The sequence below is a fragment of the Numida meleagris genome, chromosome 14 (genome assembly GCF_002078875.1).
Source record: "Numida meleagris isolate 19003 breed g44 Domestic line chromosome 14, NumMel1.0, whole genome shotgun sequence".
NCBI classification, from domain to species: Eukaryota; Metazoa; Chordata; class Aves; order Galliformes; family Numididae; genus Numida; species Numida meleagris.
In genome coordinates this window covers 9545732-9560331 of record NC_034422.1, presented here as the reverse complement: position 1 = coordinate 9560331, position 14600 = coordinate 9545732, and the positions used below count along the sequence as shown (strand labels likewise).

Here is a 14600-nt window from a genome sequence, read left to right as displayed (position 1 = left end):
GGCGGCGGCCATCTTGGCGGCGGCGGCGGGGCGATGAGCGGCTCCAGGGCGCGGGCGGCGGCGGGACCCGACAAGAAGCCGCCGCCGGGGAGCGGAGGGGCCCTGAGCCGCCTGCGGGGACGGCGCGGGTCGGCGGACGCCGCCCCGAGGCCCGGAGCGCCGTGGACCGAATCCGAACTGCTGGAGCTGGAGACCGTCCGGCCCGAGCACGTCCTGGGGCTGTGCCGGGTGACGGAGAGTGAGCGCGGGGCTCTGCCCGGGGGTGGGGGGAAGGGGTCCGGGCGCCCCGGGAGGCCGCGGCGGGCGCTGGGTGCTGCCTGGGCCCGGTGCCGCTGCGCTGGGGCTCGTGCAGCCCGCGGGTCGCGGCGGAGCGCTGCCTGCGCCTCTGCTGCCGCTTTCGGAAAGTTGGGTGGCTTTTTTTTTCTCCCTCCCCCCCCCGGGACGCCGCTCCGCTTTCCTGTCCCCACCCTTCCCCTTCTCGCTCCCCACACCCGCAGCGTGCTCTCGTGCCTTCCTCTTGCCTCGTTCGCGTCCGTGCTGCCCGAAGCTTCCGAGCAGCAGCGCGCAGGATGCATCTTACGGGGCCGGGGGTGCTCGGAAGCATTCGCGAGTCCTTTTGCGGTTGCTCCGAGACCTTTTGAAACGTTCCTCCGTGTTTTCTTCCAGACTATTTATGCAAACCTGAGGACAACATTTATAACATCGACTTCACCAGGTTCAAGATCCGAGACCTGGAAACGGGGACGGTGCTGTTTGAAATCGCAAAGCCCGCTGCTGCAGGTGTGTGATGCTGACTGCGCGGGCTGGAGGGGCTCGGGGAGCCAGGAGCTGCAGCGCAGGGCTGTGCGTGCTGAGCAGAAAGCTATTCTAGGATGTCCTGGTGACTGAGTTCTTCTTAAAGCACAGTGCCGGGTTTACCTTTGATGGGAAACTTCCAAGTTATGCCATAAAAGTGTGAATATAACGTGGTGGGGGAATACTGTCTGCTTGTTAATGGCTGGGTCACAGATCTTCTTTGATGTGTCCATGAGGGAGGACATCTGGTGAGACTGAAGGTGGTTTTAGCACTGGAGCCGCTGGGGCTGGGCCGACTGTTATCAGATCTTCTTCATTTCTTAGTGCTGGTATGATTGAATGACCAATTCCTTCTCATTCAGTGTCCAGCTAATTGCAGGCTTGTCCTGATACACCCACCAGCCAATATTACCTTACATGTGGGCTGTTGGCAGAATAATTCTGAGCTGGTGCATTTTCTAGAGCAAGACGACGAGGATGAAGATGACAGCAGTGAACTGGACACCAGTGCAGGCCGCTTCGTTCGTTACCAGTTCACCCCAGCATTTCTTCGTCTTCGGACTGTTGGTGCAACGTGAGTATGAGTTCACAGAAGTCTGAGGGGAGAATCAGACGTTTATGTGGTGCCATTGAACGGCTTATAGCTAGAATCAAGGACTGGAGAGAACCCATCTTACACTAAGAATATAAAGTGTCTCTCTCTGAAATGATCTGTTGGGTTCTTGTGTAGTTTCAGGTCCAAGGCTCTGTTCTTCCCAGTAGGAGGAGGTGTTCTTACCTGTTTTTATCCTACTTCTTGCTTACAGAGTGGAATTTACAGTGGGAGAAAAGCCAGTGTCAAACTTCCGAATGATTGAGAGACATTACTTCCGAGATCGTTTGCTGAAGAACTTTGACTTTGATTTTGGCTTCTGCATCCCCAGTAGCAGGAACACATGTGAGCACATCTACGAATTCCCTCAGCTCTCAGAAGATCTCAGTAAGTACAAGCTGTTTTCTTTGTGTTTGTGTATGCTCATTTTCTCCCTCTCTCCTTCTACTTGTGCAAAAAAATTGTGACTGGGTTGGAGGGATGGGATTAAGCTGATTTAAGCTGTGTTTAATCCTAAATCACAGACTTGTGCTGCAGATTATCAGTCTTTGAAATGAAAGCCTAGGACAGCCTGCATTGTCAAGTCACAGGCTGCAAGAAGAGCTGCTCAGTGATGGGGCTGTCATGCCCAATGCCTCACAGTGCAATCCAGAAGATAACAAAACCCTGAAAAAGGGTTCTCTTAGCAGTCACACATCTGTTTTTAGCACTCGATTTTTAGGGCTTGAGCCTCTAGCTTTGAAGCAGAACTGGTTTTTCTCTTGAGAGGTGTGTTTTTGTGCCTACCAAGATCTCTGCAAATACGCATTGCACAGGGTATGTTTGCCCTCAAGGTGGATAGAGCAGAGCACGCTGGCCCTTCTATGGCTGCCTGAGTGCATGAGGAAGGAAGCACAGGGTTTGTACCTCACCCGTGTACCCGTGGAGAGTGCAGCTGCTTTCTTTTATTTGCAGATTACAACCCCTCTGCTAACAGACAGTGATTTCTGCTTTGCTCTAGTGGTGGCTCTGTTTCTATGTTTTGTGTGAGATTGCTCCACCTCTGCTTTTGACAGTGCGTGTCCTGTGAGTAGGAAGAATAGGTAGGGCACGCCAGAGCTTTTAATGCGTGCCCAGCCAATCTGTTTGCTTCTTTTGGATGGGGCAGAGAGTCAGCCTGGTGCATCCCAGTATCTTTTTTCTTCTGACTGCGCTGCCCAGCGGTGTGTGACAGGCTTCTGAATGTAATCGAGCTTTCTCTTTCACAGTCCGTCTGATGGTTGAAAACCCATATGAGACCCGCTCTGACAGCTTTTACTTTGTGGACAACAAGTTGATAATGCACAACAAGGCTGATTATGCTTACAATGGAGGACAGTAATCATGATATGGCTGCTGGAAGCTGTGCTGCCATTAACCATTCCAGATGTCCAGGACTGGACTGGACTTGCTCTCTCATGCGTCAAGGCTTCCAGTCAAACCTTTTCTTCTTGCATGAGGCTGAGCACATGAAGCAAAGAAGACAGCTCGCAAAAGGAAAGGAAATCTCCCTGCAACGCTTCACTATCCAGCACTCATAACATATCCAGCCTCTGTCATTCTCCATTTCTGGATACCTTCTGGTACCCTGGTTAGGCTATGGATCAGAGGCACTGTTAGAAAATTATCACTGTTACAATTTTTATAGCTTCGGTTGCACTTCTGGTGCTCCTGATGTTTCACCTATTGGGTGACTACTCTCTTCCAAGAGGTCAAATTATTTGGGTAAGCTATTTCTTAGCAGGAAAATTTGCTACCTTCAGGTAGCCAGTGACACCGGAAAAGCAGATCTCTTCTTCAGTTGGACAGATCATCTCTTTGGAGCCTAGTGACTTAGTTTGTAGCGTGGGTGAGATAGCTTTTTAGGGTGCATTCCAGTATTCTCTAGTGGGAAAGATAAAATAAGAGACTAATTCAGCTTCTGAGTTGTACAGGAATCTTCTCTTCCTCCTCCAGGGACTTGAGCTGCTCTTGGGAATGGCTTGATCTGTGTTTTGCCAGAGATACCACTGGAGATATGTGACAGGAGGAAAAAGGGACTTTATCCAGGTTGATCATTTAGTCATTCTGGTAGCATTTCTATTTGAGCTTTTTCAAGCAAACTGCTGAATTTTGGAGCTCAAGGGTCAGCCTCAGAGCTGAAGTTAATCTCAGTATATTTCTCATTTCTACTGCTTCCCTTTGTGTAGGATTTTTGGCTTTTACTACAGTACATATTGGTTTCGGGCTGACAGCACATTGTCAGCCTAGCTGGGGTGGAGGGGAAGAAGGAGAAAAGTGGAAAATCACTTGAAAAAAGATGTAGGGAGCAAAGCTTCCTAGGCTTCAATCTCAGTATACATCACATTTTAAACCTGACTGTCAGAGGTGCTGGAAGGAGAGGTGGTGGTGTCACCAGCTCACTTGCTTTCTTTCAGTTGAGGTACTAGCAGCTAAAACCTTCCCAGGTCAAATCATTCAGTGTTACAGAGTGGGATTCTTAATGACCAAAATGTGAGAGTTAATACGATTCTTCTTAGTTGTTTGAGATCCTATCACCGCTTTGCATCCTTAGTTGCTTATTTATGTTTTAGGAAGTTCTTCTGCTGAGTTAGTTTCTGCCGGACCAAAAGGTGTCTTTTGCAGCAGCACTTTGGGATCTGGCGATAGGAGGTAGCACTGTGCCCTGGGAAGTGGAGACCCCATCCTCCCAGCAGCCGTGCTGGCATCCAGCTCTGACCATGCTGAATCTCAGCTGGGAAAACTCTTCCCTGTGCATTTTGCTGGCTCAGGACGAGGATTGGTTGTGTCCCTCCCTGAGCTGATCAGCCACCTCTGCTGCACGTGGGATCTAAGTTGTGCCTGGGCTGGAGACACTGGCTAGTGTTAGTTCTGCTTGTTCGCCAAGACAGCTGAGAGCTTACTCCTTGGCAGATACAGCATGATTCAGTGTAGACTATGCCATAGCAGGATTAAATGGGGTGGGCATCACAGCCTGTTAATGCGTAGGCAGCAATAGGAAGCCACTGCCTTAACCTCGCCGATTAACGATGGCAGTTTGGTGCGGAGGAGCAGCGGGTGACGAGGTAAGCAGTGAGAGGACGTGGGGTGGCAGCCGTGAAAGAATCTCCAGCTCTTGGGAAGGATTGTAATTACGATTAACCGCAACAAACGACTCGTTTGGGTGGAGTGTTAATCAGGAGCAACCACAACAAATGTCTCGGGAATGCGGCGGGGCGAGGTGTGTGCGGCTGGAAGATGAAGGATGGTGGTTCTGCTCCATTCAATCCCCTCCAGCATCTCCACGGGCACTCGGGCAATCTCGTTAGTTGTTTCAGAATTAGTGAAGCTGCTTGTGAGGTGGAGCTCGAGCTGCCTCTCGCACCGACTGCCTTGAGACAGCCCCGTGCCGTGCTGGCGAGAAGGGAAAATCCCGTAATGCTGGAGGAATGGGCAGTGCTTACGACAAGGCAGAGCGGCCTGGAAGCGTGTTTTCCATCCCGGAGCATTCTGAGATACTCAGGGTCAGGCCAGAAGAGGCTGCTGGGTGTTTTCAGGACATTTTAGCATATTGAGGTGAATTTGTACGTAGTATAAATCCAGGTGCCTTTATACATTCCTTTTACTTAACTTTCTGTATGAAGCAAACTCCTGCTTTTCTTAACGAATGTGACGATTCCCCTCTGTTTTTCTATATCACTGAGTAAAGATATTTAAAACGAAGACACCAGCGCCAGAGGAGCAGCAAAGACCGAGGCGTGGGAGAACGCAGCCGTGCAGGTCGGGGTGCTCGCAGGGCGCTGGGTGCCACGTGGCCGCTGCCCTGAGAAGCAGGGTGAGCGCTGCAGGGTGCGAGTGAGTGCGGGGCCTGTAGGAAAGGGGATTTCTGTCTGAAGTAGTCATTACCTCAGCTGGCGGTGACTGGGAAAAAGGAGTGAGGCAGCGGCTTCCCCATTTGTGAATGTATCATCTGTTCAGCAATAAGTAAAGGAAGACCAGAGGAAAACTGGGGGCTCGTGCAGGCAGTGCTAGCACCCCTCAGCTCCTAGCCGGATTCGTTTGCCAAATTAGAAGGCCTTTGCCCAAAAATATGCTGCAGAAAAAGAAAAAGTCCCTAAAAGAGGGCACGCCAGCACTAAAAAGGCTGATTGTAATCACACAGTCAGGGATTTCCAAACTCATCCTCGTGGCAGGGATGGCGTCTTTGGTAAAAGTGACCCAGTGGAGCATCTTCCTTCAGATTGGTGTGGTCTGGTGCCGTAATGATGGATCAGAGCTGCTCGCACGGGGCTGCAGGGGCCTTGTCCATCAGCTGAGCGCTGCCCAGCCGGGCAGTGTGCGCTAGGTCACACGTGCAGAGCGGGGAGAGAAAGGAGCCGGGATCGCACCGCGTTCTGCGATAGCAGCGCCGGGACCAGCACCGCGTTCACACCGAACCTCTTCAGTGTTGTCCTACGGGCAGCGGGACCTCTTCACGCTCCTGGTTTGGGCGCACGGCCTCGGGCACGCTGACTCCCGTTCCACGGCCACGAGGGACACGGGCTGCTCCTGCTGCCGGCCGGCCGTCCTCGTCCTCCGCCCTCGCTGGGAAGCGTCTTCCTCTCCGGTGCCCTCTGGTGCTCGGGGCCGTCCTCCGTAGCGGAGGTCTGGGACGAACGCACCGCTCAGCAGCGCAGCCCGCGCTGCCTGAGGCGCCTTCCTGTGCAGCAGCGCGCGGTCCCGGGCCGCGGTTTGTACCCGCGCGGAATAAAGGAACCTCCCGGTTTCGTACCGCGGCGTCCGCTGCTGTGGGCGGGGCGGGGCCGGGGGGGCGGGGCCTCGCGGCGTCTCGCGCTGTTCCCGCCCTGGCGACGCGCGCATGCGTAGTGCCGCTCCTCGCGCTCCCTCAGGCGGGTTGGGGTGCGGTGGCCATGGCGGCGGCGTTCCTGGCCCGCGGCGGCTGGGTGCCCAGGGGTGAGGATGCGGAGCCCGGCCTCGCTCCGCCGCGGCTGCTGGGAGGATCCGGGGGGCTGCGTGAGGGGGTCGGGAGCGGCCGCGGCCTGCGCGGGAGGGCGGGTGGCGAAGCCCCGATGCCCTTCAGGGCTCGAGGCCGCGTCCCCTCGCGGCGGCGCCGCCCTCGGCACGGGCCCTGGGGCTGTGGGGCCGAAGGGATGCGGCGGCGCCTCACGGCTCTGCCCGCCCTCAGCACGGGCCCTGGGGTCCCTCCGCCGGCTGCACACGGTGTACCAGACGGTGGAGCTGCCGGAGACGCACCAGATGCTGCGCCAGACGTGCCGGGACTTCGCCGAGAAGGAGCTGATGCCGCTCGCCGCTCAGCTGGACAAGGAGCACCGCTTCCCGGCCGAGCAGGTGCGCGTTCCCGGCTCTGCACCCCGCCGCTCTCTGGCGCTGCCGCGGGCGGCGGGCGCCTTTCCAACCGTGCCCGGCGTGGGAAGCTGCGCCTGGGGCTTTTGGGCACGGAACATCCTCTGACCTTTGTACCAAGAAACGTTCCGTAGGTTTCATTCTGCTGGCTGAGCTGTAGGTTGAAGTTAAGTAAGTCTCCTGCTGGGAGAGGTCTCTGAGTGTGGAAGGTTCTGAGCTCCTTAGCTGCTCGTGTTTCTCTGGCTGTAGCACCATTGAACTGTCAGTTCTAGCCGCTTCTCTGTGGAAGTGGGACGGTCAGGAGCTAGGAGATCGCATCTGATAGATGCTGTATCTATTATATATAGTTTTTTGTGGTGCAACACAAACCTCTGACTCCTCGTTTGGAAATCAGTACAGCAATTTCGTGTCACACTGATCAGGTGAATTCACTCATTCATGTACAAGAGATGTACGCTGTTACAGTAACAAAAAGGCTCCACCAACCAGAGTCAGAGGCATGCAAGTTTTGCCATACTCCCTTCCCATTAAGTAGTAAGGAAGATAGCCAAGGAAAATCATTCTTGCTCTAAGGAAGAAATGACTCTCATCTTACCCGAGACTTTTATATTTCATTTTGAGTATTTTCATTTGAGTGCATTGGAGAAAACTGGAAGTGTAAACAGTATTTATTAAGATTATAGAATCATAGAATGGTTTGGGTTGGAAGGGACCTTTAAGAACATCGAGTTCCAACCCCCCCCTATAGGCAGAGACACCTCCCTCTAGAGCAGGTTGCTCACAGCTCCATCCAGCCTGGCCTTCAACGCTTCCAGGGAGGGGGCATCCACAGCAAAGAATTTCTTCCTACTATCATCTACTCTCTTCCAGTTTAAAGCCATTTCCTCTTGTCCTGTTGGTAGCTGCCCTCCCTAGCTTTTCTGTAGGCCCCCTTCAAGTACTGGAAGGCTGATAAAGATAAAGCAACGTACATAGAATGAATTGCTGTTCTTTGTTCATCCTCTGCGTTTGATGTGGGCAGGTGTCCTGGGCCTCTGTGCAGGACAGAAAATACGTGTTTAAAAATTCCTCACAAGTTCTGTGAAAGCATGCAAGGCCTGGCAATACACTTAGCTTCACTGAAAGACTGGGCTCAATTTGACAGGTTGCATTTCAAATATAAAAACAGAGGAGAGCTTGGTTTTCTTCTTGTATATTTCTAGATATTATTAAGATGTGTATTGCGAGATGCTCAGTGCTCTGAAGAGCTTCCAGTTATGAGGCCAGGGTCCAGATGAGGAATTCAGGATTGGAATGATTTGGAATGTGACAAATTTTCTGGAAAGCAAGACCTGACTTAAATGGGAATGAAAAATCACCTTCTTGCAAAGCGCTCTCTGAGTCTTTCAATCCATGGAGGTCTTCCCTTGTGCAGTCCTGGGGTGAAGCACAGCAGTCTCAAAGATAACGTCCTTATGATTTTCATCAGCAAGATTTCCAGCTGTTGTTAGAAATGTGATGGGAGAAGTTTTGGTGAGAGGCAGAGAAAATTCCGGTGGGGTTGTAGCACTGTATTTCACCTTCAGAAGGCCCACTCCTTTCCTGGTACGGAAGATGGCTCTTTAAATGAGTGAGAGCTCATCCAAGCCAGCAGTGACTGTATGTAGCTCTCGGTGAAGTCATTGGGATCTCGCAGCACTTAGCAGTTTGTGCAGCCAGGTTCTCGTTTCAGCAGCAGTTACGCACATCTTTCCTCTGTGTGTAGCCCTGCTGTGACCTGACCTTATCTGTGTGCATGTATTTGCTGGAACACTGGTGGTGCTGAGAAGCTTCTTCATTCCCCACGTACAGGTGAAGAAGATGGGCAGCCTAGGGCTACTGGCTATGGAAGTGCCAGAGCAGTTCAAAGGAGCGGGCCTCGACTACCTGGCCTATTCCATTGCTGTGGAGGAGATCAGCAGGGGCTGTGCGTCCACGGGCGTCATTGTCAGCGTCAATAATGTAAGTGTCTCAAGGCTGCGCTTGAGGGACAGGCATGGAGCCGAGTCTAGCACCAGGGTGACTATTGGAGAGGGGTGTTTGTGAGAAATGGGATCCATTCCTGGGGCAGATTATGGTATGCTGGAGAGCACTGAAATACTGAGGAGCTGATCCATTGTTTGTACCTTCAGGAGGTACTAACTCAGCTCTCAATTCTTAAAGTCTCTGTATTTAGGGCCAATACTCAAGTTTGGTTCGGAAGAACAGAAGCACAAGTGGATTTCTCCCTTCACCAGCGGGGACAAAATAGGATGTTTTGCTCTTAGCGAACCAGGTAATGTGACTGTTAGCATTCCTGTTACAAGGAACATAGGGGAACTTCCTTAATCGGATTTAGAGTGGATTTTAGGTCTGTCAAATTGTAACAGTTTGCAGAAAGGTGGTTTAGAGCTCTTCCATTCAAATGAAGTCTCAGTGCCCAGGATACTTCCTGTCACCCAATGGGCCGTGCTGAAAATTTTCATCCCCTTTATGTGAGCGGAGACTCAAGAGATGGAGGCAGCTTAGACGCACAGGCCTTTCCCCTTTCTGTTTGGGTCTCCTATGGGAGGGACAGTGGTGACACCACTGCAGTTACAGGAGGTGCTGTGAGCTGGCAGTGGGGGTGTGGGCAGGCAGCAGTTTTCCACTGTTTACTGCTACTGATTCTTGAATGTGTTTGCCTTGCTCAGGGAACGGCAGTGATGCGGGTGCAGCATCCACAGTGGCACGTCTGGATGGTGATGAGTGGGTTCTGAATGGCACCAAGGCATGGATCACCAATGCCTGGGACGCCTCAGCCACCGTAGTGTTTGCCACTACAGATAAATCCCTGAAGCACAAGGTGCGTTCAGTGGGTCAGCTGGGAAAAAGGGCCAGAAGCGAAAGGAGAATCATTTTGAAGACCATGCAGAGTATTTAGAGCTGTGCAGATATTGCACGGTGGGGAGGAGGGGGTTGTGCTGGTTTTCTTCTTCCTTGTCCCTCTCCATCCTTCTGGTTATTCAGACACGCGTCTCCTGTGGAAAAAAAATTGGGAGGAAGCCTGCTGACACCCAGGTAAGTGGGAAGTCAACACCCTTCCTAAGAGTCTGGGTCCTGTTACAGGGCATTAGTGCCTTCCTTGTTCCTATGCCGACTGCGGGGCTGTCCCTGGGGAAGAAAGAAGACAAGCTGGGCATCCGAGCCTCTTCCACTGCCAACCTGATATTTGAGGACTGTCGGATACCCAAGGCCAACCTGCTGGGGCAGCTGGGAATGGGCTTCAAAATTGCCATGGTAAGAGGCAGATCAGAGGTGCACTTGTGTAAGGTAGTAGTTCCCAAGCTGGCCATTTTCAAAACCATTTTCAGATTTAGGATAACTTTGGTGAGAACTGCTACTGTAAGCTGTAGCATGAGACAGCTGGCCCTTCTTGCCAACATGTGAGAACTCACTGATATGAGCTCGGTAAATCATTGATTTACCAGAAATCCTGGGTAGTGATCTGGTTAAGGAGTGCTGCTGAGGCATGGTGTGAGCAGGGGCAATTTAGGTTAATTTTTCTCATTTACTCATGCTCTGTTCTTCCATTTTGTACCCATAAAAAAAAAAAAGGTGAAACATGACATTTTCCCTAAATATTTAGGCTGAAGAAAGTTGTCCTGGGTGCACAGGGCATGCTTTGCATCATGTCTAAAAGTGGAAGAAGTGAGAGGTAACAGCATGTGTGTGACTTCTGAGCAGAAGCCAGGCCCCTGTCCAGCTTGTTCCCTGCAGTGGCATACTCTCCACTGGGGAAAAACACCATTTGTTGGCCTGACGTTTTGAGAAGGGCTGAGCTCGAAAACTGAAGACCTCTCCAGTCACCGATCAATTTTTTGAGACCCTCAGCCTAGGATTAAGACGAAGTCTTTTCTCACTGTACCACAAATTCTTCCCGTGTACATAGTGAGGTGGGGAAGCAGTCAAAACCTAACAGGCAAATCAGGTTACTGACCCAGCTCACTAGTCATTATGGAAAGTGTTTGCTTTATTGTGTGTACTAATGATGGGGGCTAAAGAGGAAAACTGACTAGCTTTCCTCTTTTTTTTTTCATTTGAAATAACCAGCTGCACAGTGAGCCAGGGCTCTAGCTGAAGGGTTTGTTCCAGCCCCCTCCAGAGCAGATGCTCTTTGTTTTGCTGTTTCCATTGTTTTGCTCCCCTCCTCCTGCCTTCCCCCTGGGTAAGAGGCAGCACTATCTCCCCTTTGCTTCTTGCACCCAACTGCTCTTTGCAGTACCTGGTGTATTCTGTGGCTCTTTATTCCTGCGTAACTGGCAACGGGTTGAAGCAGGGTTCTCTGATGAGAAGCTACTAATGCCACAGTGAGTTCCCAGCAAGAGCAGAAATGTGTGTACTATATTGATCAAGTATTGCTTGATTTAACAGATATCTTGTCTTTCTCAGCAAACTCTAGATGGAGGAAGGATTGGCATCGCCTCCCAGGCTCTGGGAATAGCTCAGGCAGCTCTGGACTGTGCTGTGGGTTATGCTGAAAAGAGAATGGCGTTTGGATCGCCCATCACAAAGCTGCAGGCAGTTCAGGTACGAGCCAGGCTGGGTCACTTGCAGGCAGTGCTGTTGTTGGTGGAAAGTTCACACGGACACTTGTACTCGGCTTCAGGAACACAGTGTACTTGGTACTGTCAGGGATAAACAAGGTGATTGTTTACATTTTCAGACTGTTGAGATGGAGGTGCTCCCTTCCTAGCGCTGTTGGTCTCAGAGGTGGGAGGCTGGTGTATGTTCTGCAGGAAGAGCCGCCTCAGACAAACGCAATGTTTGTCGTTGCAGTTCAAGTTAGCAGATATGGCTGTGGCATTAGAGAGCGCGCGCTTACTGACCTGGAGAGCTGCAATGCTGAAAGACAATGGGAAGCCCTTCACGAAGGTATCTCTAGCTTTGTATTTGTCAAGTAGTGACAGCTCTGGGCACAGGCTTGAGGCAGGCAAACCGTGTCATGTGCTGCATGGCTGCGTTCAGCTCCTGCCCAGCGCAGCCCTGTTGGTGGTGGTCCAGTATCAGCAGATACTGCACGCTACTGTCTGCCGTCAGGTATCCTCTGGAGCTGGGCCCTGCTTTTATCCAAGGGGAGAGGGGCTGGCTGCTGAGAGCTGGTGCTACTGACCTGGCCTGTCTTTTCTGCACGGTTGGTCTGCAGACTGTCAGACTCCTGTTGCAGCTGGGGCTTTCCTTTTTCTGTGATAGCTGCATCCTCAGTGATGTTTTCCTTCCCCAAAGGAAGCGGCAATGGCCAAGCTGGCTGCATCAGAAGCTGCAACAAGCATCGCTCATCAGGTAACTACCACAGCTGGCAACTCTCAGCTGCATAGCATGCTGAAAGGCAGTTAGTGTTCCATCCCTGTTAGGCACAAGCCAAGTACCTACAGGAAGATGGGATGGAATTTAATCTTTACTAGAACATGCATACATATATATGTGTATATATATGTATATATATATATATACATAGATTTTTTTTAACAAAGGCACATGAAGCTGGTTAGATCCTGTAGCTTCAGGATTATGCAGGCACATGGTGCTGTTATTAATGATTGTGTTTGATGCTGTCCAGAGGCAGCATCAGAGTTTGGACTGGATTGGTGCTTTCTTTGGGAGCTCAGCTGCACCTAACTCAAGCAGCAGTAAATTTGATACATAATGAGAAGATAGAGCAGTACCTGTGGTGACTGCATTTTTTTTTTTCCCTGCCCTTAAATGTGGATGAGTTAAACATGGAAAAACTAACAAATCCCCCTGAAGTGGTTCATTTGCTGTCTGGGATGTCAGTATTACTGTCGTACTACTTCTAATTGTGTGTATTTCTCTGACTGCAGGCGTGTCAGTCAGCCCCGTGTGCTTCCTCTGGGTGTGCATTCAGTGAGATTAGTTCCTTTTCAGGTGGCTGTGGTCTGTGGAAAACAAATTCTGTGGCCCTGCATCTATTCTAACCCTTGACCTTTGTTTCAGGCCATCCAGATCTTGGGTGGCATGGGTTATGTGACAGAGATGCCAGCAGAACGTCATTACCGTGATGCTCGTATCACTGAGATCTACGAGGGGACCAGTGAGATCCAAAGACTGGTGATAGCAGGTCAGCTGCTGAAGGCCTACCGTAGCTGAAGAACCGAAGAGCAAGACAGTGCCACAAGTGCCTCCTCACAGCGATCCAGGCGCTGAGGATCATGGTGGAAGTTTTCCTCGCCAATGAGTAACCGACCTTAAAATGTACTGATTCTTCTTTGGGTGCAGTATGGTGCATGGAAGGCTGTATCCAAGTTTGTAAGCAATGTCCATGAGTGCAGGAGGGAGGAAGCAGCTCATGGCTGCTTTTCCTAACATCGTGTGTTTTGTTTCAGAAAAGTCAGCTGCACTCCTTGTGCATCTCGCAGAACTTCCTTTGCAAGGCTTTGTCAGTGTTAGAGATGTGACCCCTGTGCACTGTCCTGGGCTGCGGGTTACACTGCCATGTTTGCTCAGCTAGTGGAGTTCAGGGATGCAGCTGTTGTGAAGTCCTACCCAATGCAGGCTGTACTGAGCACTGCTGCAGCAGCAGCACCCTTTTCCCCACTTCCAGCAGGAGAGGAGCCAGAAGGGAAGGAACGAAAGGCTCTTACTCAGGCTATGGTTGCTGTGTACATAGATGTAAAAGCAAAGGTCAGAAAAAAACAATCGCTTTCACAGTGCAAGCCCAGCAGCCTGCTTGCTCAGCCCCTCACAGATGGAGCTGTAAAAGCAAAGAAGAGAAGCTGCAATGACTGAGAGAGATTTAAAAAAAAAAAAAAAAAAGGAAATGAATGTTCCACAAACTGCTTTTACTGTACCAACAACTGTCTCACAGGAAAGAAGCTGCATGCAGTGGCAGTAACAGGTTTTAATCTCTATATGTTTTTGGGCAACAGCTGGGAAATGAACAGATGATACCGAAAACCTTACCAGGAAGCTTCTGCAGTAACACATATCCTCCATCAGTTATCTTCAGCAAAAAAAAAACTTCTTGAAAATTAAACAGCCAAAAGAAAAGCTCCAAACTCAGGTAAAGCTGGACAGGATTGAGGCTACAACCTGTATGGCCTTTGTCCAGACAGTGAGTACACCAGTTGTAAATGGTTATTTTCCTATGGTGAAATGACACCATTTAACTGATGTGGCAAGAAAAGAGCAAGATTATATTACATAAAAGCGAACAGAAGATAAATAAAACCTGGTTTTAAATTTTTTTTAAAGGACCACCACTCCCCATTTTGTTCTTTAATTCACATGCGGCTTAATTTGAATAGTTTCTTCCAGTCCCAAGACACAGAAGCACAACCCACCCTACCCTGCATACACCGGTTGTGCCAGTGCTTTGCACTGCAGTGGGTGGTTGCTAATGCGGATGTCCCAGTAATACAGATAATCCCTTTGCAGGTCACCTGCTGCTCATGGCGTGCTGGGGTAGAGTTGGAATTTCTCCTTGCTGCTGGTGCAGCCAGGCAGTGAGCTAAGCAGGTCTACTGGAAAACCAGTCCAGTGACTGCAAATGTGTTGTAAATTATGAAAGCCTTCTAGGCATAAGACACTCATCTAGCTCAGTTTCTGCTTCTATCACTGCTTTGATGATTTTTTGAAGACTCATTTAATGACTGTGGAGGAGGAAGTGAGATGATTTTACACAAGGCTGTTGTTCTCCTCACAGCCACTCAGCTAGAACAGGCGCTATAGGCCCGCTCACTGCAAGAAGTGAGGCCTTTGGGAGCACAGGATTGCTGTTCTCTGCTTGTCTTCACTGACCTCACACATGGAGGTGCAGCTGAATCCCCAGAGCACCACAACCAGCAGTCACTGTTTG

The 14600-nt window shown here is 50.8% G+C and overlaps 2 protein-coding genes across 3 annotated transcripts; both read left to right on the top strand.

The window, feature by feature from the left end:
* Window positions 7–5107, top strand: UNC119B (unc-119 lipid binding chaperone B). The gene is made up of 5 exons (XM_021413037.1): window positions 7–238; window positions 667–780; window positions 1258–1369; window positions 1602–1774; window positions 2635–5107. Exons 1-5 carry the CDS (start codon window positions 34–36, stop codon window positions 2745–2747), a joined length of 717 nt encoding a protein of 238 aa, XP_021268712.1. The 5' UTR covers window positions 7–33; the 3' UTR covers window positions 2748–5107.
* Window positions 6209–13998, top strand: ACADS (acyl-CoA dehydrogenase, C-2 to C-3 short chain). Of its 2 annotated transcripts, none has more exons than XR_002443480.1 (10): window positions 6209–6337; window positions 6570–6733; window positions 8579–8728; window positions 8930–9041; window positions 9439–9590; window positions 9854–10024; window positions 11177–11314; window positions 11564–11659; window positions 11978–12067; window positions 12740–12754. XR_002443480.1 is itself a non-coding variant. In XM_021413035.1 (10 exons), exons 1-10 carry the CDS (start codon window positions 6295–6297, stop codon window positions 12890–12892), a joined length of 1236 nt encoding a protein of 411 aa, XP_021268710.1. In that variant the 5' UTR covers window positions 6209–6294; the 3' UTR covers window positions 12893–13998. The 2 variants fall into 2 exon arrangements, 1 of the variants encoding a protein (XP_021268710.1); XM_021413035.1 differs by having other exon boundaries at window positions 12011–12067; window positions 12740–13998.

Bases quoted from the DNA above. Each gene is read 5' to 3' on its own strand.
- UNC119B (XM_021413037.1), top strand. From the start codon at position 34: ATGAGCGGCTCCAGGGCGCGGGCGGCGGCGGGACCCGACAAGAAGCCG. The intron at 781-1,257 runs GTGTGTGATGCT...TGCATTTTCTAG, and splicing joins CGCAAAGCCCGCTGCTGCAG to AGCAAGACGACGAGGATGAA. The intron at 1,370-1,601 runs GTGAGTATGAGT...TCTTGCTTACAG, and splicing joins CTTCGGACTGTTGGTGCAAC to AGTGGAATTTACAGTGGGAG.
- ACADS (XM_021413035.1), top strand. From the start codon at position 6,295: ATGGCGGCGGCGTTCCTGGCCCGCGGCGGCTGGGTGCCCAGGG. The intron at 11,660-12,010 runs GTATCTCTAGCT...CCTTCCCCAAAG, and splicing joins ATGGGAAGCCCTTCACGAAG to GAAGCGGCAATGGCCAAGCT. The intron at 12,068-12,739 runs GTAACTACCACA...CCTTTGTTTCAG, and splicing joins CAACAAGCATCGCTCATCAG to GCCATCCAGATCTTGGGTGG.